The sequence below is a fragment of the Cucurbita pepo genome, chromosome 7, assembly GCF_057944985.1.
Source record: "Cucurbita pepo subsp. pepo isolate OVF chromosome 7, ASM5794498v1, whole genome shotgun sequence".
In the NCBI taxonomy this organism is placed as follows: Eukaryota; Viridiplantae; Streptophyta; class Magnoliopsida; order Cucurbitales; family Cucurbitaceae; genus Cucurbita; species Cucurbita pepo.
Genome location: NC_141804.1, coordinates 9,785,525 through 9,799,629, shown reverse-complemented (window position 1 = coordinate 9,799,629; position 14,105 = coordinate 9,785,525). Strand labels below are relative to the sequence as shown.

Below are 14,105 nucleotides of genomic sequence, written 5' to 3'. Positions count from 1 at the left end.
TGTGAAGGAATTCGATGAAGTGAGCCTTTTGAAAGCACGTTCCATCGAATCGAACAATTGGGTTGTTCTTAATATCTGTGAAGGAATTCGATGAAGTGAGCCTTTTGAAAGCACGTTCCATCGAATCGAACAATTGGGTTGTTCTTAATATCTGTGAAGGAATTCAGATGAAGTGAGCCTTTTGAAAGCACGTTCCAGAATTTTCCAATAAGAAGGGCTAAGCTCGGGTTGATCATAGTGGATTGAAGAGGAAGAAGACTCAAAGTTGGTAAAATAATAAATAGTGAAGGACATGCAAATGATTAGCTAGCATTACACGTTACTAACTGTAGTTTTAGGAGAATGATCGGTAGACTTAGTAGAACAAGTTACTAATTTATGCAGTAACCTTAGGAAAATATGAGTATACTTAGAAGAATAAGTTAAGTTGCTCGTTAGAATATTTTTAGTGTACCTTAGAAGAATAGTTCTCTCGTTATATTGTTTTCTTTGATAGATGCATGTGTATTTGTGTAAATTGTTTTCGTTAGTATAATAGTTGCATTGACATGGTAGTTGCTTAGAAATAACGTTTATTTTAAATATTTTGATAGGATCAAAGTTGATTTATTCCGATCATTATGTTCATTGATATTAAGATTTACTTTAAGATCGGTTACATTTCTTTTTATTGAGATTAGTGGAAGTTGTCATTTGCTGCGACAAGAATCCATAATATGTAGGCTAATAGATGATGACGGGAAACAATTACATTGATATGGTAGTTTCGTAGAGAGGGTAGAGTTTTTTTTTGGTTTTTTCATATTGTCAAATAGTTGAACAATGGTTTTTTACTTGTTGTCAAAGAGTTGACAATGAAAATAGATGGCGAGTGCCTAATCGAATTGATCGGGTCATGTAGGAACAAAGTTTCAAGTCTACGAGTCTGTTAGGATGCCTCAACTACATACATCACTGCACTTCCACTTGCCGTGACCTATCGTGATGATAAACGGCTCATCTCGCCGTGACCTTCGCTTGAATTCTTAAAACTTCTGTCTCTCCATCTCCACAGGGGTAAAGAACCCATCGCTGTCTCGGCTGTATTCTAATTTCTTGGTATAATAGTTGCATTAATATGATAAGTCTCTAGTTATATTATTTCTCTAATCCAACCAACCCGAACTTTTGGGTTTGTCCAAAAAAAATCTCTAAACTCAACCCAACCCAACCCGAACAGGGCCATATTATTATAGTTTTGCAATAAAGTATTGCAAAATGAACCAATCAACACTATTACAATCAAACACTCAAACTATATAAGATAATTATTACCGCTGAATTCAAAACTTTATCTCTATTCATTATTGTATAAGATTTTTAAAAATTAAAAAAAAAAAACATGTCAAACCGACTCAACTATACTTAGATTGGTACGTATATCAAACCTGATATGCGAAACATGCATGAGCGAAAATATGGGTACGCAGATTGCATGACATGTATGAAACCCGAGCAAAAAAAAATCCTTATTTGGAAATCTTTTTATATCTTATTCTTAGGATCAACTCAACGAATTCTTGTTTAGATCGTGCATGGAAAAGTCGCATACAATTAAAAAAGAAACTCGAAGTTGGTATGAAAAGTATGGAAGTTTAGAATATGGTCACCAACCCCAACAAAATGAGTAGTAGTTTTGACAAACAATCTAGCTATTTAGTAGCTACCTCTCTTTAGTGTAATACTCGAAAATTACAACATAAATCTTTCTTAAATTTTCCTTAAAAAAACATTTTTGTGAGGGATATTCTTAACCAAACACAACAAATTTCCCATATTTTGACGTTTATTTTATTATTATTATCATTATATATTATGTTTTTAACTCGTAATGCTAGAACTTATATCGAAAACAGTTCAAACCTGATATGGTTAGGTAGGGTCGAGTTTTGGGTTGGATTATCAGTTTTGATATCAGGTTTGAACTGTTTTCGGTGAATAAATGAAAAATTTTATAGATTGAGTTGAGTTGAACTTGGATAACTTGAACAAACCTAACTCGAAAAATTTATGGTTAGGTTGGATCGAGTTTTGATTGAAAAAATTTAACAACTCAAACAATTGAATTGTGTCTAAAAAAATGTCTCAACCCGATCCGATCCATGTAAGTTGCATCTAACAAATGTCTCAGCCTGGATCCAACCCAACCCATAAACCATCCTAAAAAACTTTCTTAACCCTAAAGTTGCTAGAAATTGCCGAAAACTCGAACTTTACCCTATAAAAAATTTATGGTTGGGTCGGGTTGGGTCAGGTTGAATTGGGTTCATTGTATAATAAGAGTTTGATTGAAAAAAGTTAAAAGAACTCAAACAATTGAACTGTGTCTAAAAAATGTCCCAACTCGATCCGACCCATTTGAGTTGTATCTAAGAAACGTCTCAACTTGGATCCAACCGAACCCATAAACACTCCTAAAAAAGTTTCTTCACCCTAAAGTTGCTAGAAATCGCCGAAAACTCGAGCTTTACTCTATAAAAAATTTATGGTTGGGTCGGGTTGGGTTGAGTTGGGTTCATTGTATAATAAAACTTAACCCGATCTGACCCAACCCATAAACACCGTACAAAACTTTCTTACCAAAAACTCGAGCTTTACCTACTTCGCCTAACATTCTTCCCCTTGGAATTAACTTGTGTTCATATAAAAACCCTAAATTCTTAGCTGATTGTATATCTAAAGATGAACATGAAGCACTCAACCATGGCTACCTTTCTCCTTCTCACCCTCATTTCCATCTCCGTTGACACCAAACCCATTAATCCCTACATGAAGTTCGTGCACAATGCCAACAACATACCAGACCATCAAGAACAGCAACCATACGACTACATAGTCATCGGCGGCGGAACGGCCGGGTGCCCGTTAGCCACAACACTATCCACAAACTTCACCGTCCTCGTCCTCGAACGAGGCAGCGAGCCGACCAAGTTCCCATCCGTGTTAAACAAGCAAGGCTTACTAAACGCATTCACCGACGACGACGACGGGAAAGGCCCGTACGAGCGGTTCGTGTCGGAGGACGGCGTGGAGAATCTACGAGGGAGGATCTTGGGCGGGAGTAGCATGATCAATGCTGGATTCTACTCAAGGGCTCATAGGGAGTTCTTTGAAAGTGGAGGCGTTGATTGGGAGATGGATATGGTGGAGAAGGGCTATGAATGGGTTGAGGAGACGGTGGTGTCACGGCCGAGGTTGAGCTCTTGGCAGGCGGCGCTTAGAAGGGCGATGTTGGAAGGTGGGGTTGGGCCTGATAATGGGTTTGATTTGAGAAGCGTTGTGGGGACTAAGACTGGTGGTTCGATCTTTGATGTGCATGGGAATAGACGTGGAGCTGTGGAGTTTTTGAATAAGGTTGAGTCTAATAACCTTAAGGTTGTTGTTGAGGCAAGTGTCAATAGAATCATCTTCTCTGGTTAGTAGTGTTCTTAAATGCCTCAAATTTTCACTTTTTCTTGCTCTAATTTGATTCAACTTTGTAACATTCATTAGAAAAAAGCCGTGTCGTAACGGTTCGAGTCCACTACTAGCAGATATTGTCCTCTTTAGACTTTCTGTCTCAGGCTTTCCCTTCAGATTTTTAAAACGCGTCTGCTAGGGAAAGGTTACGAGTAGCTTTGGGCTTTCCCTTAAGGTTTTGTCCTCTTTAGGCTTTCTGTTTCGGGCTTTCCCTCAAGGTTTGTAAAACGTGTCTGGTAGGGAAAGATTACTAGCCGATATTGTTCTCTTTCGGCTTTTTCTTTCAGGGTTTCCCTCAAGATTTTTAAAACATGTCTGCTAGGGAAAGGTTGGTAGCCGATACTGTTCTTTTTGAGTTTTCTCTTTCGAGCTTTCCCTCGAGGTTGATTAAACTTTATAACATCCGTTAGAAAGAAGTCGTGTGGTAACGGTTCGAGCCCACTACTAGCAGATATTATCTTCTTTAGGCTTTCTCTTTCGGGTTCATGTTAACTACTAGCGTATATTGTCCTCTTTAGGCTTTCTCTTTCGGGCTTTCCTCAAGGTTTTGTCCTCATTAGGCTTTCTTTTCGGGTTTTCCCTCAAGGTTTTGTCCTCTTTAGGCTTTCTTTTCGGGTTTTCCCTTAAGGTTTTGTTCTATTTTGGCTTTCTCTTTTGGGCTTTCCGTTAAGGTTTTTAAAATGCATTAGGAAAGGTTACTAGCGGATATTGTTCTCTTTGGGATTTCTCTTTCGGGCTTTCACTCGAGATTTTTAAAACGCGTCTGTTAGGGAAAGGTTACTAGCAAATATTGTTCTCTTTGGCCTTTCTCTTTCGAGGTTTCCCTCAAGGTTTTTAAAACGCATCTCCTAGGGAAAGGTTACTAGCCGACATTGTTCTCTTTAGACTTTTTCTTTCGAGCTTTCCCTCAAGGTTTTTAAAATGCGTGTGCTAGGGAAAGGTTTTTACACCCTTATATAAATGGTGTTTCGTTCTCTTGTCCAACCAATGTGGGGTTGTGGGATCTCACACGTGTACATTTAACAATACAGACGGTCAGAACCTTTAAGAGTTGTTCTAAATGATATGTTATAACTCTTATTTTCTTGTTTTCATCCCTGCCACGATTGGGGTAGAGATACTACACGGAGAATTTGCGGGGATTGTTTCTGCGAGATCCCACATCGTTTGGGGAGTAGAACGAAACATTGCTTTTGTAAGGATATGGAAACCTCTCCCTAGCAAACGCGTTTTAAAAACTTTGAGAGAAGCCCAGGCGGGAAAGCTTAAACTTAGTCTCTAAAAGCTTAATAGTTACTACAAGCCTCGATTTCAGATCGAGACCCAACACCCTCACTGACACTCAGAGTAGCAATGTGGGATCTCACAATCCATCCCCTCAGGGCCCAGTGCCATCGCTGGCACACCATTTCGTGTCCACCCCCTTCAGGGCTCAACCTCTTCGCTAGCACATCGTCCCGTGTCTAACTCTATACCATTTGCAATGACTCAAGCCCACCACTAGCCAATAAAAGTACTCTCTGGGCTTCCCCTAAAGTTTTTAAAACACGTCTATTATGGATTGTTCTTCTCTGATATGACAAAGTTGTTACTTTTTTATATAGGTTTATCTGCGACCGGGGTTTCCTATTCCGATTCAAAAGGAAAGACACACACCGCATACATCCGCAACAAAGGTGAGATCATATTGAGCGCCGGAGCCATTGGAAGCCCACAACTCCTCCTTCTAAGCGGAATCGGCCCGATATCTCATCTCTCCTCCCTCAACCTCCCCGTCGTCCTCCACCAACCCCACGTCGGCGAATTCATGTCCGACAACCCCCGTTTCGGCGTCAACATAATGCTACCATTTCCACTCCCAACCACCACCGTAGAAGTCGTCGGAACCACGGAAACAAACACCCATTTCGAATCCCTCTCAAATTTCCTTCCATTTTCAATTCCCCCCTCCTTCGCCCTCCTCCCTCCTCACTCCACTTCGCTCAATTTAAGCCTCGTCGTAATCAGTGGAAAATTCTCCAAAGTGGGTTCTGTGGGGTCTCTCCGGTTGAATTCCTCCACCGATGTGCGGCGGAGCCCCACCGTTCGGTTCAATTATTTCACGCAGCCGGAGGATCTGGCGCAGTGTGTTGAAGGGTTGAGGAAAATTGGGGATTTGCTGAATACCCAAACGATGGAGAAGATTAAGACGCCGGATTTGGAGGGGAAAAAGAGAATTCAGTTTTTGGGGCTGCCGTTGCCGGAAAACATGGCGGATGATGGAGTGGTTGGGGAGTTTTGTCGGAGAACGGTGACGACGTTTTGGCATTACCATGGAGGATGTTTGGTCGGAAAAGTGGTGGATGGGAATTATAGAGTTGTCGGAGTTGAAAATCTGCGTGTCGTTGACGGCTCCACTTTCTCCGACTCGCCGGGAACCAATCCTATGGCCACTGTCTCCATGTTGGGGCGGTGAGTTCTTTTTACTTTTACATTTTTCATAGCCTAATATATATATATATATATATATATATATATATATATATATAATATCTTTAAATTTTAAAAAATACCGTTAAAAGATTTAAGGGTTTTTTTTTTTTTTTTAATTTTTTTTTTAATTTATTTCGAAAAAGCGTCAGTGAAATAAATTTAAAAGTTTAAGAGCCTAGATTTCAAATGAATGAAAACGTAATTGAATTGGTCTTTGTCACTCTTCGGGATGGAATGGAAGAGGGGAGGAGATTCTCGAACGAGAAAAAGGATCCAAGAATTGAAGGAGGAGTCGTATGAGGTGAAAATCTCATGTATGGTTATGTCGAGTGGCAGTAAGGGTGACTTAACTGTCAATTTTTCTACCGTCATTCCCAAAAAACCAAACTTTGTCTTATGTAAAGTTTTAGAGTACGCTTAACTTCGGGATTTGAAATCAACTGATAATGGCTAAGGCTAAGGTATACTAATATATATATATATATATGTTGTGTTTTTAATATTATTTTTATTATGTTTTATTTCCATTAGCTAACTATTTTTTAATTTTATTTATTTATTTATTTATTTGTAGGTATGTTGGTCTCAAGATGCTTCGAGAAAGATTAAGTGTGTAAAATCGACGGCTAGGAGTTGAGAAGCCATTTTCTTATTTTACTATTATAAAAAAGAAAATAATAATAATATAAAATTGAAAGATATTATAGGTTCAAATTTTATATAGTTCACATTTGTAAGTTTTTTTTTTAATAATTATATTAAATAGTTCACGTTTTCTAATCCTTCCCTCTCTTCTCTTTGTATATAGTTATAGTTCAAATTCACCGCTAACAGATATTGTTCTCTTTTTCTCTCATGTGAGATGTTATAATCCACCCCTTTTAATCTACCATTTCAAGGTCCAGCGTCCTCGTAAGTAATCGTTCTCCTCTCCAATCGATGTGGAATATCACGCATTGGTAACATATATCAAATATAACTCAATTGAGTACTTAACATAAAATCTAACCATTCATATATATATATATATAGGTTGTAAATACATTATGGCTACGAATGTTGATGATAAGGTAGACAAAGTGATAATAACAAAGGTGTCCCAAAGTGTACAGTTAGATAAAGTAACGACCGAAACAGGCTATTTATTAGCAATGGGCTTAGGCTAATACAAATGGTATTAGAGCTAGATACCAAACAATGTATCAGCTAGACACCAGGGGTGGATTGTGAAATCCCACATCGGTTGAAGAGAGGATCGAAACGTTCCTTATAAAGTTGTGAAAACCTCCCTAGTAGACACATTTTAAAACTGTAAAACTGATGACGATACATAATGAACCAAAACGGACAATATTTGCTTGCAGTGGGCTTACTCTCTTAATAACCGAGCCAAACCTCTGTTGTGTCGATGCACGTAAGAAATCCTCTATATGGTTTGGCAGAGGTATGTGTGTAAAAACGCACCCAACCCATAAAATATTGGCAGAGGGCAAAAGGGAAGTGATGAGAAGTACAAATTTAGACATAATCTCTGAATAAGAACATGCTTCAAACCAAAGCACTTAAAGATGGGAAACAAGAAAAACAGAGTCAGCGAAGACTCCCAGTGGCCACCATCTTCATCAAAAGCAATTTTACATGTATACCGATAGTTCATTCCCTTAAAAAATTGTGACTAAAAAGCAAGTAAAGCTGGTGAAATCGCTCGGACAAACGCGTTCTCTCCTGCAACTCATAACGCTTAAACACCATATTCGTCAACTGGGTGCCTCAATGTTCTTCTTTTGGCTTGAATTAGCCACCTCCAGACTTGAGTGTGTTACTTAACCTGTGCATTAAGAAGCTAATTAGTTAGGTTATATAAACGCAAGCCATGAAATGAGCGAAACCTTCTGACTAGCCATGCTGCTTCAAGCATTTCGAGGAGTCCGAAGTCATTTGACATCGAACTATTTTCTACGAGGTGTCCATTAACCATCATCGTGTCTAATCATTATAGTTTCTTGAATCGTTAAGAAAAACAAACAAAAGTAAGCTACAAATTTACAGCTTACCAATCCAATCCCTCAAAAAGACCTTCTCCTTTTATAGCAGAGGCTTTAAATATAGCCCATTGACGGTTCTTAATCTTGTGCAACTCTAAGGCTTCTGTGACTGCTGCATCATCAAGTGCACCCGGAAGATCCTATACCGAAGTGAAGACTATTGTATAAAAGATAGAAAAGTAGAAAGTGCATTACATTAACCATTTGAATTAAACAATCATGCATTCAAAATATCGAAGACTAGTCTCGGACCTCGTGCTGTGGTCTTGATAAACAACTACAGAAACAGTGTACAACTCCAAAAAAAAATGAGGGTTGAGAAAAAGATGCAATATTTTTTATGTTCTTTTCAACAAAAAATGCAAATTATATAAATAATAGGCAATAGCACTAACCTGCTTATTCGCGAAAACTAAGGCAACTGCACCCCGCAACTCTTCTTCCTGAACAAACACAAAAAGGAAAGACTATTAGAACTGGCTAAAAGAAATCAACTGAGGAAACTTATTTAGTTTTCGCGATTTGCACCCCTCAAAAAAAAAAAGAAAAAAAGTTCGGAGACGTTCAATTTACTTATGCAAAAGTAAGACATTGGAACCTGAAGGAAAAGAGTGGCGGTGCAAACATACTATTACTGACATCTAGGAACGAAATATAGCTCCTGTTAGATCCCACATCGGTTGGAGAGGGGAACGAAGCATTCTTTATAAAAGTGTGGAAACATCTCCCTAGCACGCATTTTAAAACCCTTGAGGGGAAGCTCGAAAGAGAAACCCAAAGAGGACAATATCTGCTAGCAGTGGGCTTGGGTTGTTACAAATGATATTAGAGACAGACACCGAGCGATATGCCAGCGAGGATGCTGAGCCCCGAAGGGGGTGGACACTGGGCCCAAAGGGGGTGGATTGTGAGATCCCACATTGGTTGGAGAGGGGAACGAGACATTTTTTATAAGGGTGTGGAAACCTCTCCCTAACAGATGCGTTTTAAAAACCTTGAGGGGAAGCCCGAAACGAAAAGTCTAAAGAGGACAATATTTGCTAGTGGTGGGTTGGAGCTGTTAATCGCAGAATTGAGATGTTACTCAGTATCAAATAAAGGCATCTAAATGCATTATTTACAATATAATTAATATTGAACTTCATTTCCTAATTTCAGAAACACACAAGCTCAGCATTTGAGCTTCTGCATTCTGTTTACAGATTTTGCAACAAGTATCGACCATATTTTACCTCAAGTATTGCATGAAACTCCTCTTTTGCTATCACCAGCCTATCAGTATCACTTGAATCAACCACATAGATTATAGCTTGCGTATTAGGAAAATAGCATCTCCAGTATGGTCTACAACACAACGCAAGAAACTGGTTAGCCTGAATCATTTAAAAAGAAGAGAAGAAAAATGATAGGAGAAAGACTAGTTATAGTCAATATAAAAGTCAAACATAGATGGGCTGATGTACGTATTAAGTCACAAATACACAAATTATTCTTCGGAAACAATATCTTGTTGACACATGACATGAGAGCCTATTTAAGAAGTCAAATATAGACTCAAGTGAAAAAGATTAAAAACTTCTAATTTTTAACTGGAATAACCTAAGACAACTATTTGTGGTAGAAAGCTCTGCGACAGAAGTTATTGGGTAAAGAATAGAATAGAATAGAATACAATATTTTCTTTATAAAAATAATAGAACAGAATGAGCATGGAATTCAAAATCAAGAATGTTTCCTTAAATAAAAACATAAAAGAAAAAAACCAGGTATTAATCTCCATTCGAAACCAGACGCAGAGACAAGCTTCCATAGAATTTGATAAATACACAACAGTAATCATGTAAGCTAATAGTAAAATAATAAATCATACGATCTTATTTCCGAAGAACCGAATAAAGTCCAAACTCATGCCCTTTACATCAGAATTTGGTATTAATGTAACTGTACAGTCATAGCTTCTGGAAAAAAGGATAATAAGCATTCACGAGAAACAATTTTTAAATTATGTTATAATAATTATCAGTAGAAACATAATACAAATCTTCAATTTAAAAGGAAAAAAGAAGAGGAGAAGAAAAGAAAAACACCCTCTTATCTTATCTTTTGATTAAAAAAAATGCATGGTACCCTCCAGCAGAGGAACCCATCGATCTGGGAATTGGAGGTGGGAGCCAGGGGGAGAACAAGTTGACTTTTGGAAAAAAAAAAAAAAAAAAAAAAGCATCCTACCTCATTTAGCCATGCAGGATTGCGCAAAACCATCTTTTAGATAGAAAGACACAATTACATTCACAAAGAAATTTACACGTGGAGCTAGGTATCCCAATTCGAGAGTATTTTAACAATTCTGGTAAACTAATGAGTTTTCTTTTTCGTCCTTAAAGAAATTCAAAATTTATTAACTTTTCTAAAATATCATGAACACTCTTTAGTAAATAACAAAATCATAAGTTATTATCCATTGAGGAGATGAGAGAGAGAGAGAGATGACAAAATGTGATGAAATTCTACTTTTACAACCTTCCAAGGTTGCATTTGTTATACAATGGCATCAATTCCAAAATGCATCCATCTAGAAGCCTCGACTGGCTAAGCGTTTTTTTTTTTTTTTTTTCCCTTTCGGTTAAACAGATTTTATTCAACCGTCTTTCCTAACATTAACGAGATATTATTTCAACAAGCTAGAGATTTTACCCAACCATCAGAAAAAACTAGAAAACAAGCTGACAAAATGAAAAGACTAACCTGATACTAGTCTGTCCTCCTGCATTACAGACAACAAAAAACAATTAATGAAATAACCAAGACGCTCAGATAGATTTGACAAAATAATCTAAGAACATTGCAGCAAGAATGCACCCACATACGATCACGCACACATACGAATGCAATGCTTTGAGATAATGACTTCATTATAATATGCATATTGGCCTATGGCTAAATATTTTTTCCCCTATAATGACATTCACTCTCATGACAAAACTTTTATTTTAAAAAAAATGGGAGTTTTAATAACTCTTTACATGTTAAATAATATGAAATTAGTTTTCACGCCAGATCGCACGTTTGTGGGACTACGAATAAAATCATTACAAATCTATCTGCAAAAGCTATTTATCAATTTAGCAGAACAATACATGCTCCTCTCTCTCTCTCTTCTTTTCTTCTTCTTTAGAGTGTGTTGAGATGTCATCAGAGAAGTCATGAAGAAAATGAAATAACATGAGATCACATGAACATATATCAGGACCTAGATTGGCTTACCAAGATCCCAGACCTGGAATTTGATGTTATTGTACTGCACAGTTTCAACATTAAATCCAATTGCTGCATCAAGAAAAGGATATCGTTTAAAAGATATTTGAACAGTAGCTGAAGGAAAGCCAATGCAAGAAACAATTATTATCAAATCAATTTTTCACTTATGAAGTCTCCGTTAAAAAATTGGAAGATACTGTAACAAGAAGGCATCGGGAAGCATCGAAAAACAAACTGGGACGCACAAAAAAATATCCCACCAAATTTACAAAAATCTACACGTAAAACCTCTCGTAAATTAGAAAGTAAAAAAGTAGAAGAAGAAAGGAAAAGCATCGAAACCTACAAACTAACAAAACCCAAAATGAAGCATTACGCTGAACCTAGATCGATATCTCCGCAGCAAACGATTCAGTCACAGAAAATTCTCATGTTAGCTACACAGAAAACAACTATAGTTTGAGCCCATCATCTTGAAAGACCTAGATCTATAGCTTGCCCCTTGGAACCCATTGGCTAACCTTCAACTGTTGTGCTCCAATCATCTTTTCACTGTTCACAGTTAAACAATTGAAGAACTAAAGTCGATAAATTTTAACATTCAGGATGTAATTTCCGATCATTCCCCTTTTCTAAATTAGATGGGCATCCCTCAAAAAGAACAAAAACAACATGGTAAGGAGGCAACCATTGTTTTCAAGCTAACCATTAACATGGTAAGGAGGCAACCATTGTTTTGAAGCTAACCATTGGTAACACAATGATCTATAGAACTAATGCAGCAACTACTGTGGCAATTCCACATAAACACTTAAATTTAAATGCGAAAATTCAAATCGTAGTTAACATGATCTTGATTGACAAAATGCTTCTTACTCCTCGTATCGAATTCTAAATTCCAACACCATTTCCACTTTGCAAAAAACATAGAAACACAATATCACATTCGGAAAGAATACCAACTTGGAATTGTGGAGACAACCTCCCCCATCTGGAGCCGATCTGCACAACATTCAAAAGAATCCATTACAAAATGGCGCGAAATCTCCATCAAAACATCACACAAACCCTAAAACATCAAACTAGAAGCAAAAAATCAAGAAATCGTACAGAGAATGGTAGTTTTCCCAGCATTATCAAGGCCAAGAACAAGGATCCGAGCTTCCTTATTCCCAAACACCGAAGAAAACATTCGAGTAAACAAAATCCCCATTAGTGCAACCAGAAAGAAGAAAACAGACAGTTATGGATCAGATCTCAAACGCAGAGCTCAATACATCCCTGCAAAAATCAGGTAAAGACTCAACATTCAACAGAGACGTGAAAATGAAGAGACGAGCATCAGAAAAGAGGACAGAACCTGCGTTGTTCTGAGAATTACGGATTGAATGAAGAATCTGGAGAGAGAAGCAGCAGTGTAGAAGAGACTCCCAGTAAGAAACTCGCTGATCTGCTCGAATTGGATTCGCAACTCTCGAAATTGGAGTTGGAAAATTTGCAAGTAACCGAAATTTCTTCGATGGCCGTGTTCCTCCCGGTGCGGTACGGTCTATCCACGTCACTTCCGAGCAAAATAATATATATATATATTCCGACAGTTTCAATAATTTTTTATTTTTAAATTTTTGGGGTTAATGTTGGATTAATGTTTTAATATATTGGTTACTATTGTGAACAAAAAAAAAAAAAAAAAAAAGTAAACCAAGAATTATAAAAAAATGAAAATTAAATAAATATTTATACATAAATATTTTTATGTATAAATATTTAGTTTTTGATCATTCATTATGAGTGAAAAAAAAATTTGAAAAATCGAATAGACAGTCATTTTGTCCGCTCCCTACCCAAGGTTATATATTGTGAGCCGTTGTTATTTTTCTCTTGCTTGCGTATATAACGTCTCTTTCAAAAATCTCTCTCTGCCCTCGTTTTCTAAAACCTTCTCTTAAAACCAAGGCTAGAGGCTCGAGCATATGTTGCTTGGCCGTAGGCGACGCAAGAACAACTTGGCTTAGCTCACTTGTCGTTGGAAAGTGAGTGCCGCACAATCACAATTTGAAAATGTATCTACGAAGAGGTTTCCACACCACCCAATGTCTCGCTCTGATACCATTTACAATAGCTCAAGTTCATTGTTAGAAGATATTGTTCGTTTTAGCATGTTACGTATTGTCGTCAGCCTCACGATTTTTAAATGAGTCTGATAGGAATAGATTTCTACATCTTTAAGGAATGTTCCAACCGATGTGAGATCTCACACAAGCCATGTCAACGTCCAAGAGAGAAGTGTTGTCATGCAACCGAGGATAGTGGATCATATACATCAAAATGTCAAGTTAAGGCGCAAGCATGAAGAAAACATTCGAGTAAACAAAATCCCCATTAGTGCAACCAGAAAGAAGGACAGTTAAGTGCTTCTCCACATTTTGATGTGCATGAGTGTCAGACCAAAAATATGAGACAGTTCGGTCCATATTTGGTGTGGGCACTAGAGCATTGAGATGACCTTTCCCTAGTATGAGAGGATTGGGAAGGACGCACCTCTGGTGTACCAGTTATCGTGCCCACGGTAAACGCTTGGTAGCCAAGTTCAGAGCGGATAACTGCTAAAAGCATCTAAGTAATAAGTCCACCCCAAGATGAGTGCCCTCCTATTCCAACTTCCCCAGAGCCTCCTATAGCACAGTCGAGACAACGGGTTCTCTGCCCGGCGGAACAAAAGGATCAAACCCTTCGACACCCCACGCAGGATTTACAGCTTGTACCCTTCCGGTTAATCCATAAGGATCGGATACCCATATTCCCGGACCATACAATCCGGTTACATGAAAT

At 37.8% G+C, this 14,105-nt stretch overlaps 2 protein-coding genes across 2 annotated transcripts; one reads left to right on the top strand and one right to left on the bottom strand.

Moving 5' to 3' along the window:
• The first annotated feature begins 2,704 nt into the window (after positions 1-2,704).
• LOC111799103 ((R)-mandelonitrile lyase 1-like) lies at positions 2,705-6,727 on the top strand. The gene is made up of 3 exons (XM_023682506.2): positions 2,705-3,454; positions 5,103-5,949; positions 6,545-6,727. The coding sequence occupies exons 1-3, from the start codon at positions 2,722-2,724 to the stop codon at positions 6,585-6,587; spliced, it is 1,623 nt and encodes a 540-aa protein (XP_023538274.2). The 5' UTR covers positions 2,705-2,721; the 3' UTR covers positions 6,588-6,727.
• A 744-nt stretch (positions 6,728-7,471) lies between these two features.
• On the bottom strand, positions 7,472-12,844 carry LOC111798990 (ADP-ribosylation factor 1). Its single transcript, XM_023682364.2, has 9 exons — positions 12,634-12,844; positions 12,384-12,554; positions 12,237-12,275; positions 11,280-11,342; positions 10,761-10,779; positions 9,248-9,359; positions 8,411-8,458; positions 8,025-8,155; positions 7,472-7,798 (listed from the first exon to the last, which is right to left on the bottom strand). Exons 2-9 carry the CDS (start codon positions 12,484-12,486, stop codon positions 7,765-7,767), a joined length of 549 nt encoding a protein of 182 aa, XP_023538132.1. The 5' UTR covers positions 12,487-12,554; positions 12,634-12,844; the 3' UTR covers positions 7,472-7,764.
• Positions 12,845-14,105: the final 1,261 nt, after the last annotated feature.